Below are 16,713 nucleotides of genomic sequence, written 5' to 3' on the forward strand. Positions count from 1 at the left end.
GTCACGGTCTCCTATTGAGAGATATATTTTTATCCCCCTTGCACAGTATGTGGGATGTGTGGCCCTACTCTCTCTTGTCCACAAGATGGCATCATTCTCCCACATTCTGAGACACTGAAACCAGTTTAACAAGTGATTATTGTAGCTACCATACTCGATATACTGAGAGTTCACAAACATACAGAACAGTATCCTTATTTCATAGACACTGGACTAATTTATATTGCATTTTAGGAAGTGATCTTGGAGCTTTAAAGCGAAGCCCTAAGGAGGAGGCTCCTGGAGTCCCACAGTCCTTTTCAGAGTCGAAGACTAGAAAGCCAGGAATCCTTACTCCTGGTCAACTGCCAGGGTAGCAAGCGGGGAAAAATCCCATACCCTTGGAGCTTCCAGAATGTAAGCGCTCTGAAGCCAAGGTACTGTCCTTTTTTTTTCTTTCACTTTGATACCCCCCGTGTGTGACACAGAGCCTGTGACATAGTGGGTATCCAATAAATACATGCTGAAAGAATAAAAGGAGTGCTCTAAGAGACGAGCTCATAAAGATTACAATGACCTTAACCCTGGACATAGGAAGCTGATCACATCTGTAAGAAACATGAGTCCGTATTTTCCCCAAAATCCATGTTTCCAATTCAGTCTAGTCACATTTCTTTGGCTTCTCTGGAGGTTTTGAAACTCTTATCTTGAATAGACTGAGGAGCTCCAGTTTAACAAGTTGTTCAAAATAAGAATAAAGATAGTGACTCTTAACAGTTTGAACCTCAGGTTGATCATCTATAAAATGGGTATCTTACTTGTGTACATATTGACAGATCTGTCGTGCCAGCCTACAATGCATTTGTCTCCTGCTTGTGCTTTATACAGTGTATGACTTTGGGCCCCATCCAGCCTGGAGTTAGATATTGCTGAGTGGTGCTCCCTAAATGTAGTGCCCTGCCTTTGCCTCATTAAACTTAGTTTGCTTCTGAGCACCTTTCTGTTCCTCAGATTCTTTGTGAATTCTAATCCCATTGTTAGGTGGCTTGGCCATTCTCCCCACCTGCAGATCAGAAGTGCCAGCCACTTTTCTCCAGGGGCAGTCACCAAAGCCCCTGATGGAAATGTTCAGGCTTATTCTCCATCTTTCCACAAAAGTTATTTTAAAACCAGGTTGCAGCTGTTTCTTTACCACTCTATCTTAATTTTTAATGACAGCTTTGGCCTAGAACCCTGACTCAGGTAAAATTGAGCCAACTTTCTAGCCATGATCTAAAGTGGTGTGTGGTATGGTATGGTTCCACTAAATTGACAAACATAACCACGCTGGTTTCCTGATAGGGGATAGAAAGTCTCCATTAATAATTTAAAGCAAAATTACCCCATATGACATGAATAAAACACACTATCATCATTTGCTTGTCTATAGCAACAAAGGTTCACTGAATTCCCATGTCTACTTGAGGTCAGTTTTTTTTGCTTTATGTTGTTTTAAAATTATCATCAGTAGTTCTTGTAGACAGGCAGCATGGGCATTACCTGGGAACTTGTTAGACATACAGATTCTTGGGCCCTACCCCAGACCTACTGAATCAGAACCTCTGAGGGTGGAACCCAGCGATCTGTGTTTTTTAACAAGCCCTCCAGGGGATTCTCATGCAGATAAAGTTTGGAAACCACTGGCCTAAATTTTCTTGTTCTTCCCCAAGCACCATCAATCGGTTTGCTCTGGATTAACTTCACTGAACAAATGTTAAGTTGAAATCTTTTTGGCTATGTTGTTTGTTTTAATTCCTTTTAAGTCTTAGATCTTTACAATGAAAGTTTACATGCCTGTACATGAGAATCATCAACTATACGGACTGAGGTCATAGCCTTTTAACTTGTGAATTTTTACTAACATTGTTATAATAAATGGTTTAAAGTTGGCCCATGTCCGGATTCCACCTCAGCACTTAATGGGTGTGAGATTGTGGCCAAACTGATTAACTCCTCTGAGCCTCAGTTTGGAGGCTGTAAAGTGGGGGGAAGAGGGATAACACAGGCCTCTTGGGGCTGCTGTGAAGATCACGTGAGATAACGTATGTACAGTGTATAGCATTGAGGCTGGCACATAGTAAGGGATCACTTACTATTAATAATAGTACATGCATCATTTTCAAAAGTAAAGAGCTTTTTAGTTAACTAAAGAAACGATCCTTACCTTTGATATCTAACACTAAATTTGGCTTCAGCTTGCTATAGATCCTGCCGTCAGACTTCATGCTCCAGAACTGACTGTCAATGTTCTGTTCCAGCGCCAGGCCCAGTTTAGAGCCAGAGGTGACTAGGCTCCCCACGATGGTCAGGCAGCAGTCTTCTGCTGTCTGCTCAGTGGAAAAGACAAGGTATCTTAGACACGGGTGGGTATACATTCAGCTACCATTGTAAGCAATTTCCTGTGTGAGCTGATTTTTAGTTATGTTAGTTCCTAGCTTCATTTATACCCCACATGAGGAATTTCAGCTTTTAGCCATGGTAACTGGGATCAAACAAATATTTATGCCCTTCATTTCAGATGACATAAGTGATAGAAATTCTCAATTCTTGTCCAGTGTTAAGAGATTTATACCCTTTGTGAGGCCCTCTGTCTTATAAGTAAGGGAAGCCTTAGAACACTAAAAATGCCCATCATATTTCCCCCCAGAAATCACCATGATCTGAGGCTGGGTCTGTAGCTAATCTCCCCGACTGAGTATCCACTCCACTCAGCCTGACCCTTCCGGAATATGACTGCATCTCTAATTTTGAAGGCTGCTGTAGCACTGAAGTTGCTAAAAGGGCATTTTATAATTTTAAAACTTGGAATTCCATTTACTAATTTGTCTTGTCTTCCCTTCATGAGAAATATCTAAAATTTTCTAAAAAGGCATGCTATCCAAGTGTAAAAAGAGAAAACACAAATGTAGTAGAGTGTGTTCTAATGCAAAGATCTTATGGGTCCTTCTATGAAGTGAATCTACCCTTAATATAATATAATATAAATAAGGTATGGTAGTCACGTTCATATGGCATTCACACATATTACTATAGAAATGCTTAGGAAAAGTGTACTGTTCTACAATATATTGAGATAAAAGGACTGTGATAATCTAGGACACTTTCCTTTTTCTCACTGACCTACCAAATTCAAAGCTGTTAAAATAATATCACTGTAATGTTCATTAGAAATAATTGCTGAAAGATGCCATTTTCTTGAATTAAGATAATTCAAAGGCAGAAGTTTGCTTTTTCTATGCCTCTATATTAGTTACTTCTGTTTCTCATGCTATTTCTTCTATGCATGTGTAAATAGTACTTCTGTTTACTGAAATGATGATTCTCCCTCAAGCACAACAGACCCAATTAACAAGTTATACTTCCTTTCAGCAGGCCGTAATGCCTTCTGCTGACTCACGGGGCACCAGGATTAAAAAAATCAGGAGCAAACAGTCAAGCCCATAAAATCAAGGAGTTAAAAAGAATATGTACAATAGAAGTGTGAGCATCTCTCATAAAATCTTACAGCACTCAGCTTTTAAATGTGCATTGTGGCGGGAGTGATAGGAGGGAGATGGGCAATTTTCCATTTTACAACGTGTGACAATTAGGAAATGGATTGTGTTGTACACAGGGTGGTATCTCTTCAACCTAGTCTGTGGGGTCCTCCAAAATGGAAACAAACCAAGAGTGATCTGTGTTGATAATGATGGGGCTTATAAGTTTATTTCTATAACAAGTAGGTTAAGGAAAAAGGGGAGGGTAACACAGACACTTGCTTTTTCTATTACTGTATAAAAATCAAGTATAGATATAAAGATTCTATCTTGGATCAGTGCTAGATTTACCTCCCATTTAGGTTCCTAGATAGGTTCTATCAGAACTAAGAAATAGTTTCATAAAAAACCTGCTAACTTATTTCTGAAAATGCTCCAGGAATCATGAAGTAGCATCTACTTCAAGAAAGATGCTATTATAGGCCCTTGTCTAATCCAAAAAGCTCACCCTGCATTTGATGCATCCTTCTTGATAAATCCAAATCTGGTCATCAGCACCGACATCCTCCATGACCTGTATTCTGAGAAGCTTCAGATCCTCTAAGTTTCCATTGGTTGACATGAATAACCCTGTTGCTTTGTTTCGAAGTCTGAAATAAATTCGTTTCTAGAAGACAAAACCCCAGCAATAGTCATATACAAGCTGTACTTTAGAAGCACTGAACAAGCATCAGTAGCAAGGGCAGAATCCCAAATGAGGCTGGAAAAGGGAAAACTGCTATATCTGAGAGTTTCAGAGGCTTTAGGATTTTCTCAATGAGGAGAGCTTGACAGAATTTCAAAGTACCTGGGGCTGGGAGCCTGCCTATGGACAACCCAGGGCTTGGGGCATACCAGGTTTTGATGTCAGGTGTAATAACATTTCTGAAAGCAGTCACAACCTTTTGGCACCAGAAACAGCCAAAATTCAGAAATTCTCGGGGGTGGGATGGGGGAGAGGCCAATTTCACACTTAAAATTAAAACTAATAAGTTAATTACATTTACAAAAAAGATTTCAGAGAAGAGTCTATTCAAAGCATGTAGAAGAAGAAAATACCTGAACAAAAGGTCGTAGAGAACCTATTTGGTGACAGCCACTGAATTCATACCAATTAGGTACTTCTGCTGGTGACAATAGGAACTGTCGACCCCTGTAATTGCCATATTCATAAGTAACCCATCTGGAAAACAAAAGGAGATAACCACAGTAAGTAGCAATATCCATTTCACAGTGGGCACTAATTATATTTTCAGAACACTTTGATTTTTAGATTGAGCTTTTTATTTATTTATTTTTAATTTATTTTTGGCTGCGTTGGGTCTTCATTGCTGTACTTGGGCTTTCTCTAGTTGCGGTGAGCGGGGACTACTCTTCATTGCGGTGCACGGGCTTCTCATTGTGGTGGCTTCTCTTGTTGCAGCATGCGGGCTCAGTAGTTGTGGCACACAGGCTTAGTTGCTCCGTGGCACATGGGATCTTCCTGGACCAGGGATCGAATCCGTTTCCCCTGCATTGGCAGGCGGATTCTTAACCACTGCGCCACCAGGGAGTACCTAGACCGAGCTTTTTATACTTTAAATGTATGTTGGAGGATAAAAAAAGGAAACTACCTTATTATCAAAAACAGCTACAGCACCCATGTCTTGACAAATAGCAAATTCATGGTACATGAGTATTTATACCCAAAAGTTCCACTCTTGAAGAGAAATAGGTAAGTTTTTTCTTCAATAAGGCAACGAACTAGAGACAGTCTTTTAGCAGGACAGCCCAGTACTTCCTGTGAACTTTACATAAAACATCTTCAGTTGTCATAATGGACCTTTATTTAAATGGTTAATACTTGTAAAGTTCTTACACCGGGTAAGTACTATATAAGGAATAGATAAAAATAAATAATAAAGTTTTGTTTAAAATGAGAGTAATCTTCCTCAATCCAGAAAACTACTAAAGAGACTCAGGTCTCTTCCACACAGAGATGCTGGTACCCACACCTGAAGTCTGGGTTCCAGCGCAGACCAGCATGCAAGCAACAGAGCAGTCTTTCTCTCTGGTTGATGTATTACATCAAGGAAGAAGGTTCTCTGTTTTTAACCCTGGAACTCTATAATGTTATCATCGTAGTCATTTTATCATAAAAGCAAAATATTAGTTTAAACCTGTTGGAAAAAAAAGTCATGCATAAAATTCTATCACCCTAATAATCCGAATGTTTTTTAAATAGCTATAGTCCTCTCCAACATTTGATGCCTTCAAACTATACCTATTGTTTTTGTGAGTGAAAGAAAAATACTTTTGTAAAAACACATTACATTTATAGTCCTTATTCATTTTTACATCTTAATTTCAAAATTATTCAAAGTTAAGAAAAATCTTCCCATGTTGACATTAAATCATTTTGCCTACAACATCTGCTAGTCACTCCTAGCTGAAGAAAAATCCTAACCCTTACTCCAAAATCAAAGGACTAGGTCTTTCAAAAGGATAAGCAAAACCAGTTCTCTTTCCTACTTGCTAAGGAAGTGCTCAATTTATTGCAAAGCGTTCACCTAGGAACTTTGAGAGTCCTTATCTTAAGTAAACTAAAAATCTGGATGAAGAGATGATGTCCCACACATGGCTTTTCCCGATAGGAAAAGTATACTGTGAGGGAACGTACATATTAACCCTTATAGAAAAAAAGGGGTTATACATCAATTTGGTTAAGGTAACATAGAAGAGAAATATGATCAAACTTACTTTTTAAAATCTATTTTACTGAATAAACAAGTAGGTAACTCACTTACATGCCACCAATCACCTGAACAGAGCGTATGTGCGTGTTGAACCCTAGGGATTGGAGATTAACTATTTCTGTACTAAATTCAATCTTTTTTCCTTTGAAGTCTTCTCTTTCAAAAAGAATAACTGTTGGTTCAGAAAATTCCTGTTTAGGAACAAAAATAATGTTCTGTTACTCATCCTTGACGGTAATTCGAACTTAACGTGAAAATCATCTTGTTACAAGGATAAAGCAGAAAGTCTGGCCGGATTTGGCCAGGTCATAAACTCCCTTTTCCAGAAAGTCTGGGTGGTTATATACTCCAAAGCTAAAGCGAGGAAGGATGGAGCGCAGAAAGTTTTTCCCTTACATAGAAAGGCAAGTAAATGTATTATAAAATGGGGAAAATATCCCAGGCATAAAGGAACAGGTATATATGCCTGGAATATCAATTCTAATGGAATTTATTTTCAACTTTTCTGTTTTCTATTGAGATAAGAAGGGGCTGGAAAGTCAAGGACATAAATGGGGAGGGTCGGGGGCTGTGGTGATCTTTGGGGGTCTAGTGGTAATCTGCCTAATAAAGGAACCTTCCCCTTGTATGCATTTTCAATTTTCAGATGTCTTTTTGTTGTTTTTAACTGTCAATAAGACAATGATTCTGTGTATTCCCAAACTTTCCTGTAGGAATAATTGTTAGGAGAGAAAAAATAGGATGGAAGCCCCAAGTTCAAGTCCACTGATTTTCAGAAAAATGAAAAGTTGGCAGCTTATGCTTGTTTTTCAAATTACAGACCCTTATGACCCTAGACTAAGCTCTAATGATAATAATCCTAAAATCATAAATGATACATGAAAAATTCCCTAACTTGCTTAAAGTTTTGTGGCAACGGTGTGACACCTTACTGCTTCATGTATGTGGATGTGCTCTGATGTGTAGAAAGATCTTGACCAGTAAACAGAGCAGATCAGTGTGTAGAGGTGTTCTATATGGTCTAGAAATTAGGATATATAAACCATACAAGAAGGAAATGACAGAAACTGTAGTAGTATTACTACTTTGCACTTTCACTGCACTTTTCTCTGAGATGGCATGCCAGAATGTTCCAAGCACTCTAATCTAGCGACAACAACCAAACGATTTTGAAGTACTAAGTCACAATTAAAATATACATTCTTAATATGCGTAAAATATTCATTTCATCATAATCAAAACTTAAAAGAACATCATCTGTAAATATCAAAAGTGATGTGAGCATATATGCTAAGTTCTGCTTGAAGGAAGGCATTTGAAAGCTTTAAATCTAAAGTGGGTTTGTTTTTTTAAAAATACTTGAAGGCTGCTTTTAGAATTCCAAGCAGGTTAAATATCAAATTTTTAGATATTATTTGTAAGTTAATGAATCTTACATCATTTTATGTTTCACTGCTACTATTTTCACATCGCAAGGAAGGTCAACATTTTCGTTATTTTGTTATATATTTCGTTATTCGAACGGGCAGGAGGGGATGAGAAAAAGCCAACTCACCTATGTTCCTTTTTAAAGCTAAAATCACCAACTACATATGTTTAAAGCTTTTTATGAGATATCAGCTACCAAAAACTAACAAATACTTCCCAAACTGTCAGATACACCCAGACTTTAACATCTGAACATTATCTTGCAGTATTGTTCTACTGAATATTGCTTTGTCTGCATTAAAATTAAAGATTTCTGGTCAAAAAGGAGCACTATAATCTGGATTGGCACATACATGAGAAACTGAGAAAAGTCATTTCATTGCAAATCTCTAAAACAACAGAGGAATAGATTTAAAAACTATAAGGAATTTCTGCAAATCAGTAACAACAACGACGGGAAACTAAAGAGCTGGGCAAAGGATATAAACAGGCAATTCACTGAACAGAAAACCCAAATGACTAGTAAGTATATGAGATCTCACCAACAGTGAAATGCAAACTAACACAACTTCTACCCCATTCTTTCAAACTGACAAAAGTTAGAATGTCAGAGCCTACCCCATTCTTTCAAACTGACAAAAGTCAGAATGTCAGAGAATACTCTATAATGGCCATGATGCTGAAAACTGGAATCCACATGCACTGCCAGCAACCGTGTAAAGTGGTGGAATTCGGCAGTACTTACTGAAGGTTGGATATTCATGCGTGTGAGATCCAGTAAATCCACTCTTTTTTTGTTTGTTTTTGGCTGCATTGGGTCTTCGTTGCTGCCCACAGGCTTTCTCTAGTTGCGGCGAGCGGGGGCCACTCTTCATTGTGGTGTGCGGGTTTCTCACCGCGGTGTCTTCTCTTGTTGCAGAGCACAGGCTCTAGGCGCGCGGGCTTCAGCAGTTGCAGCTCGTGGGCTGTAGAGCGCATGCTTAGTAGTTGTGGCGCATGGGCTTAGTTGCTCTGCAGCATGTGGGATCGTCCCAGACCAGGGCTCGAACCCATGTCCCCTGCACTGGCAGGCAGATTCTTAACCACTGTGCCACCAGGGAAGTCCCAATCCACTTTTTAATATATATCCCCAAAAGATCCCAGGGTAATCCATTATGCTGTATGTACATCTAGTTAATGATTACATATTGTACATATTACATCATGTGCACCCATTAGAATCAATAACTAGATGTACATACAGCATAATGGATGGCTCTCAAAAAATTTAATGTAAGGAGAGATTTTATAACATGATGAGAACTATAGCATAATACCATATATAAATTAAAAGGTTTTATACATATTTAAAAAAACATATATTTTATAGGAATATCCAAGCTGTACTCCAAACACATTAGAATGCGTACCTCTAAAGGTAGAGGTATAGAAATAGGGCTCAGGGGGACTTCCCTGGTGGTCCAGTGGTAAAGAATCTGCCTTACAATGCAGGGGACACGGGTTCAATCCCTGGTTGGGGAACTAAGATCCCACATGCTGCGGCGCGGGGCAGCTAAGCCAGCACCCTGCAACTACTGAGCTCGGGCACCTCAATGAGAGAGCCCGAGTGCCGCAAACTACAGAGCCCACGTGCCATGGAGCCTGCACGCCACAACAAAAGATCCCACATGCCTCAACAAAGATCCTGCAACTAAGACCCGATGCAGCCATTAATCAATTAATTAATTAATAATAAATAAATAAATCTTAAAAAAAGAAATAGGGCTCAAGTGTGAAATGGAAAAAAACAACACGGAAGGGCCTTGAACTAGCCCATGATTGTGCACTGTGCACCATGACTGACCCAACACTGCCCCCTGGAGTCTGAGAAAACAGCAAACAGTTTATATTTTAAAGATCTGGAAAGAGACCAGGGTAGAAAGTTGTCCACAAAACTATTTTTTCTGCCTCCAACTTTGTCCTGAGTAAGCCTACCTGCTGGTTCCCTTGCTCTATCAGCTGTGTGACCATACATCTCTGTAATGCTATATTCACCCTGAGATACTTACGACATCTATAAAACGAACAGACTTGAAAGTTGCTTCAGGCAGGCATCCCATTGCAGACAGCGAAGGATAGTGGCCTTCCTCCAACACGTACTGATTACCCGAGAAATTTTCTCCGTCATATGCAACCCAGCTATAGAGGAGAAACCACACACACATGTGTACAATGTACTTTGAGTCTTCCTAGTCAAGAGGTCTGATTTTCAGAGGTAGCTGCCATACGATAAACACAATGCTTATGGCTACCAGTGTTCTCTCTGCAAAAATGTCTGGATCTATTTACTGCATTTCATCTTGTGGCAAGTTAATATTCATCATAAGTCATCTGGGAAACACAACTTTTTTCTCCATGAGATGATGAATGCTTTCACCTCCCCACCTACCAGCATTCCTTGCACCTCTCATGGTGCCACCATTCTCCCAGCCAAGGTGGTTCTGTCAAGCCCGTGGGTCTTCGAGTCTTTTCTGAATAGTCCTTCAACCTTCACAGCTAGTCAGTCACCTGGGTCTACTGCTTCCTCCCCAGGTTTCTCCCTCACCCCTTTATCCTCATTTCCAACACCTCTGCCCTGGGCCAGGAAGGAGTCAAGATACCACAGTGACTTAGACAAGTCACTTAGTCTCTCTAGCACTCAGCATTATTGACAAAATGGTGACTTATCATGCTTCTCTAGAGGAGTTGGGGGTCTTTTTGTTTTTTGTTTAACCCAACACATACTTATTGAGGAATAATTGTGTGTCAGGTATTTTTCCATTGCTGGGGATATAACAAGACAAAGCCCCTGGTATCTTGAAGTTTATACCCTAGTGAGCTGAGACGGACAATAAATAACAAAAAAGTACATGTCTGGTAGGAATAAATGAAGCAGCATATGGGACAAAGAGAAACTAGGACAGAGGTGCAGGTATGTGCTAATAAACAGTGAAGCTTTATATAAATCTGTGCATTTGAATGCAAAGCCGGTGCTGTTTCCACTTTGCATTACCAAATGGCCTGATGGCTGTTTAGACCATGAAGAACTATACGATTAAAGGCATTACTGCTACTACTGCTAATTATTATTCAACTTAATTCGTCACCTTTTGCACAGATTGCTCCAAGGGGTTCCTGATCTGTTTCCCTGACTTTGAGCTCCTTGCCTTGCCCATCTTGTGTTTTCCTTTGGCATCCATCTAAATTCATATGCTCAGGAGAGTCATCACCTGAGCCCACCCTCCCTGTCCAAACTCACTTCCCCTCCCCCCAGTACAAAGACCTCCCAGCTAGAGAGGGTGGTGCGCCCCTCATCAGCATCTCCACTCCAACCATGCACTTGTCTGTCATGCAGAATGCCTACCCTACTCCTACCCACCTGTAAAAAAAAAAAAATCTATCTTGGGAGGTGCCTTAGAGATCATCTAAAGTCCCTTTACAGATGACAAGAGAGGCCTAGAGAGGCCTAGAGAGCAGAGAACCCATTGCACAACGAGGTGGTGATCTTCAACTTCTCCCACCCACACTGATGTCCATGTCCTCTGACGCCCAGCACTCAGTGCTCTGAAGTCCACTTCAGTACTCACATGGTCTTGTACTATGTGGTGGTCTCATAAGGTACCAAGTTCCTACAAGTGTATTTACTTGCTGATATGTGAATCCTGTTTTCCCCCGCTGGTTGGGCTCTGCCAGTCCACTGTTTTGCTTACCTGCCTCCTAAAACTCTGCAAGACTTGGCAGAAAATGACTCATCAATTTGACTTGTTGTTTCTTGAAAACACTGACTGCGACCTTGAAACTGTGGTTCCGAAAACAAGTGAATCTTTGAAAAAGTAAACGGAAATACATAAAATTCTTCTCCTAAACACATTAACTCATTCAGCCTCCGAAATGATAACCAAACATGACCTGCTAACTTTTGCTACCGTAAACTGGTATGAATTTTATAAATCCTTTAATTTTTTACTTCTACATTAATGATCAATTAGAAATACTTTGGCTGCACCATTCGTGATTGTTTAGTTTCATTCAGAGACATCAAAGGATAGTCCAACAACAGAGGCAGCTTTCTACAGAACACCCTCTTGTAACAAGCTGCCAGGCATTTTAAAGCTTTACTGTGGCCAAAAGTAATTGTTCACAGTTCTAACAGCTACAAGGAACTATATTTTGGAAACATGTAGTGCAGTTTTCCTCCCTCTCAATGGAAGCTACCTGCTGACTTATTAGACTCTTCTGTATGCCAATAAAGGAGGCTACAGTGGTGTTTGTGCCTCTGTAATTATGGCTCTCTGAACACTTCCATTAAAAAGTCTTTAACAAATTTAACACTTCAGTTGATACAGAGTCAGCATTCAAAAGGCTTAAGTGAGACACCATATAAAAGACACTATATAAAAAGCCTAAGGCAGACACAGCAAATACGAAAATTCATTTTACTGTTTTCCACAATAACTATACGCTGTTGTTTGAAATACTAATCCTAGTGTATTAATGTAAAACTCTGATCCACTGTAATGATATAAAAATTGAACTTTACATAAGAACATTTTATAAGAATTATTTAGATATGGGCCAGTGCTATCAATTAAGCCTTACTGTAAACTTAAATTAATTTTAAAATATAGTTATGCTTTCAAGCACAAAAACGGGTAAAACTAACAATATGTTCCCAGATGTATGATGTTTTACACATAAATTCAGCTTTTTAACGGAAGGTTTCTAATTATGAAAGATAGAATGTTTGTTAAGTTACCTGATTTTGTCTCCCTGGGCTGGTGAAAGAATCCTAAGAATTTTTAAAGGGAAGAGAAAAGGAAATGAGTAGGGCAGACATCTTGAAAATTTTTTCTGTGGATCATTAACAATTACCATTAAAAATAATCTCAGGATAGTTTTTATAGTTAAGTATTACATGAACCAGAAGCACACATTAAGGGAACCCAAAATTCAGTTCAATATTCTCAGAGAAAAATGTAACTCCTTACCAAACATATGGGTTGAACAGAAGAGATCTTAGAATTTTTGCCTCCCCAGTCCTCAAAGCTGGTATAAAAGCCTTTATCCAGTATATACTGTTCTCCTGTGAAGTCAGGATTTTCATAGGCTACCCATCTAAAGAAACAAAAAACAGACTTGTTATAGTTCATAGTTTACATTTACAATAAAACTATCACACCCATTTGGATAAATATACATTGTACAGCAACTTTCATTTGTTTTACTAATAAGTAATCTGAATAATTTTTCTGGTTCTCCACTAATCTTTTAGGAGCAGGTAGATCTGTCTGTAGGACAAATCAAAGTGGCAAGTGAAAGATTATCTTTACATGAACCTTTTGGTGTTCTCACTTATCAAATCTTATTCCCTGAGAAAACTCCAATAAGCCCATTTCTCTATATTTCTTTCTATTCTAAGGAAACAATTTGGACTTTCAAGAAGTAGCTGTAAAAGTTCTTTTAATAAGCAAGTAAGAATTCTTTTTGTTATCAACATTAAAGTATTTTTCCAGAAAGATACTACAGGAAGCTATGTCTCTATTACACAACAAACCACACTGGAAAAAAAAAGCTGACATAAAAAAAATGCTTAAAAAAAAAAGATCGTAAAACAGCTAAATAATGAAAATTTTGTTTCAGTCAGGATTTCCAACATGACACAACTATGTAATAAGCAAAATTGGACAAACTCTTGAGAATACTAAGAATGAATCTCTTTTGGAATGTTTTCATATTTGTTATCTTTTAAATGATCCACACTCAGAGAGGAAAATCAACAAAACCAGCTTACTGATGCTATTTCTCATACAAAGATAAAGTCTTTGAAGGGAAAAGAGTTTTTCAATTCTGTTATATTCAGGAGATACTCAAGTGTTTCCTCCTCAGTTAGTTCACTGCCCTATATTGATCCTCTCACAGCTTAAAGGAATTAATACCTTTATGCCCATATATATGCTCAGAACTTTCCAAAATGCATTCACATCTATTATCACATTTAATCTTTTAGGGATGTAACACAGAATAACACACCTGACTCCGTCTTAGATCTAGTCCTTTCGCTCTAACCTTTGTGCTGTGTTGCCTGTGCTTAGTCATGCGGGCTCTGCACCTTTGTAAAGGAATGCTGCCTAGTGCCTGAAATATACGTGATGGTCCATTCTCAAGGCTCTGACCTTTAAAGCTTTAGTGTAAAACTTTTCCATTCACATAGAGATAAATCAAGTTGCAGAACAGAAAATAACAACTGTCTTGTGGAGGTTTCTAGGAACGCTGTGACCACACCTTCGTGGACAGCTGCAAGAACAAAGGATTCCAGCACCAAGAAGTTGGCAACAACCTACCACAGTCCCTCGCCTTTTAGTATAAAAGAAGCCTGAATTCTAAGTTGGGGAGGATGGTTCTTTGGGCCACGAGCCCACCATCTTCTCCGTCTGCTGGCTTTCTAAATAAAGTCACTATTCCTTGCCCTAACACTTGTCTCTCGATTTACTAGCCTGTTGCGCGATGAGCAGTACGAGCTTGGACTCGGTAACAGGGAGGCACTGGTTTTCACATTTTACTGAAAGGAAAACCTAAAGACACAGAAAAAGTAATTCATTTATTCATTCAACAAACTAACTGGCCATTTACCATGTGCTGGGAACTAGACTGGCACTAGGAATGCAAGATGAAAAAAAGACAAAATCCTTGCCCTCGAAAGTTCAGAGATGGGTAAGAAGCATCACATGGTATTATTTGTTGGTGTTTGTTCTGAATGGGAAGTGACCTGTCAGTTAGTGGCCAGGGATGAACGAACCCTTGATCAAGTCTCCTGAGGCTCACCAGGTCTCTTCACCTCGTGACCCGAACTGCCACCTACCCTTGTAGTTTTTTCATTTACCATTCCATTAAGCCATACCTGAAACAGCCTACATGCTTCACAATTAGAACAGATTACAATTTTACTATCTGAAGGCCTTGACTTAAAACTTAAGTGCAGTTATTACTTAGAAATGAGCAGCCATCAAGAAGAACACTGTAAAAATCTCAAGTGATAATTAATTAGCTGTGACAGCTAACGTCTGTGGATTCATTTCTGGCCAGCTGAATGGAGAAACTGCTATAAGCACCAATCACAGTCTATTTCAGGAAATGCCGCTTTCCCACTCCAGAACCTCATAAGCAACTTTAAAATCCTATTCTTCAACATTGTGAAGTGAGGAATTAGGAGGCCTGGTTCTAGGTGTGGTCATATTAACTTTCAGATAACTTTAAAGAGGTCATTTAACCTTTGTGAAAGTCCGTATTTTCATTTTTAAGTAAGGGCATTGACCAAGATCCCAGTGTTGACAGGGCGGGAGGTTGTACAGCTCACAGGTGTGTGGCCTCTGTTCACACAGCCTTTGGCTTATCACGAGTCATGAAGAGAAATGACAACAAAGCGGGAGCCCAGAACAGTGCTATGTGGGGAGGAATTTCTGCTGAGCAAGTAAATCTACTTTACAAAAGCCAAGACCTAAAAAAAAAAAATTAAAGAGGATAAGACATATCACAAAAAAGTATTCCTGGCAAGGCTCTGGGTCTATAGCAAGTTAGAGGGAAACAGGGGGTAAAGTCCTTTTTGCTTGATTGTTTGACTTTAAGGTTTGGAGGGAAAACAGCCAGTGAGGAGGGAAAGACTGAATACACAGGAGAGAAGGTGACAACTGAGCAAACCTTGGATGACACTTTAGCCAGTGCTTTTTAAAAAAAAAAAAAACAACTGTGAGTACTGTACTTCCCTATAAAACTAAAATAAATTACCTGTAAGAAAACACCCAACACCCAAGTATGCCTATCTAACCCACTAAAGTTGAAAAAGGAAAACCATTTATTAAAATGTCACTTGAATTGACAACAGTGGTGTTTTCCTACCAAGATGCAGTCCCAAATCCAAAATTCATTTCTGAGATTCTCTGGTATATCTATGATCTAGAGTCTACTTATAACTTATACCTGAAACTCTTAAGAAAAAAACTCCTTCCTGTCCTTGTTTAAGCATATTCTGTACATGTGAATCAACACGTCTCTGTCTATAAGATTGCCAAGTATAAGTACAAACAGGTCTTAGCCTGCTGGGGTCACAGCTCAGAATTTAACGGCAGCAGGGCAAACCTGCCCTTCTGTGGAGGGAAAAGGAAAAAACTCAAAACCAACACTTTCTAAAAAAAATCTGGACTCTAGAAATATTTCATTTTGCTCTGAGTTTTAAAAAAATTAGCCCAGTTTCCACTATTTGAACAAGAGGACAGCACAGAACTAGAAAATGATTAGGAGGGATGTGTAAAGGCATCTCTCTTGATGTTTCAACAAGAAACAAAATGCGGCTCCTAAAACCTCATTTGCTGCATTTGTGAGGATGCTTCCTGAAAGTTGTTCTCGGTTTCAGAGCTAATAATGAGTTTACCACCCAGGGAATTTATTACGCACGTGACAGTGGCACATCTCAACCTTCCTATCCTGCGGGGCTGAACTCCAATGCTACCTCCTCCAAAGTCTTCCCTGTGTCCAAACTGGAAATTAATCTCTCTCTGCCGTGGAGCCCCAAAGCACTTAACCTTTGCATATTTTGTAGCAATAATTAGGTTTCATATAAATACTGTAACTTCTTTGAGGATATAATACAATGCTTTACACATAATAGACCTCAATAAATACTTATCAAACGATCGACTGAATGAAATATGAGGAAGAAGCTGGCCCTGGTAAGTACAGAAGCGCTTCTACAACCACAGAATTTAAAGGGAAGTTGTGTGTGTGTGTGTGTGTGTGTGTGTGTGCGCACATGCATGCCTCCTTTCAACTTCCTCCCAACAAAACTCAACTGCTACAACCAAAAAAAAAAAAAAGTCTAAACCAGGAAATGTAACTAGAAATAACTAAAAATAGAAACATATAAAAGCAACATTTTATAAAGGAAAGGGATTTTAAGTAAATAAGGGCTGGTTAAAAAAGAGAGACTGGCTCCAGGCGTCATAATT

The 16,713-nt window shown here is 39.0% G+C and overlaps 1 protein-coding gene across 1 annotated transcript in view; it reads right to left on the reverse strand.

Annotated features, from left to right (window-relative positions):
• Positions 1 to 16,713, reverse strand: part of CRYBG1 (crystallin beta-gamma domain containing 1) — a 59,968-nt gene that overhangs the window by 3,326 nt on the left and 39,929 nt on the right. The window contains exons 12-19 of the mRNA XM_082633934.1: positions 12,703 to 12,829; positions 12,471 to 12,503; positions 11,425 to 11,537; positions 9,745 to 9,874; positions 6,320 to 6,459; positions 4,593 to 4,716; positions 4,003 to 4,161; positions 2,183 to 2,345 (exon numbers count right to left, since the gene is read on the reverse strand). Of these exons, the coding sequence (XP_082490060.1) occupies positions 2,183 to 2,345; positions 4,003 to 4,161; positions 4,593 to 4,716; positions 6,320 to 6,459; positions 9,745 to 9,874; positions 11,425 to 11,537; positions 12,471 to 12,503; positions 12,703 to 12,829 (989 nt within the window). The remainder of the gene's footprint in view (positions 1 to 2,182; positions 2,346 to 4,002; positions 4,162 to 4,592; positions 4,717 to 6,319; positions 6,460 to 9,744; positions 9,875 to 11,424; positions 11,538 to 12,470; positions 12,504 to 12,702; positions 12,830 to 16,713) is intronic.

The sequence above is a fragment of the Mesoplodon mirus genome (assembly GCF_964341445.2).
Source record: "Mesoplodon mirus genome assembly, chromosome: 10".
Lineage (NCBI taxonomy): Eukaryota > Metazoa > Chordata > Mammalia > Artiodactyla > Ziphiidae > Mesoplodon > Mesoplodon mirus.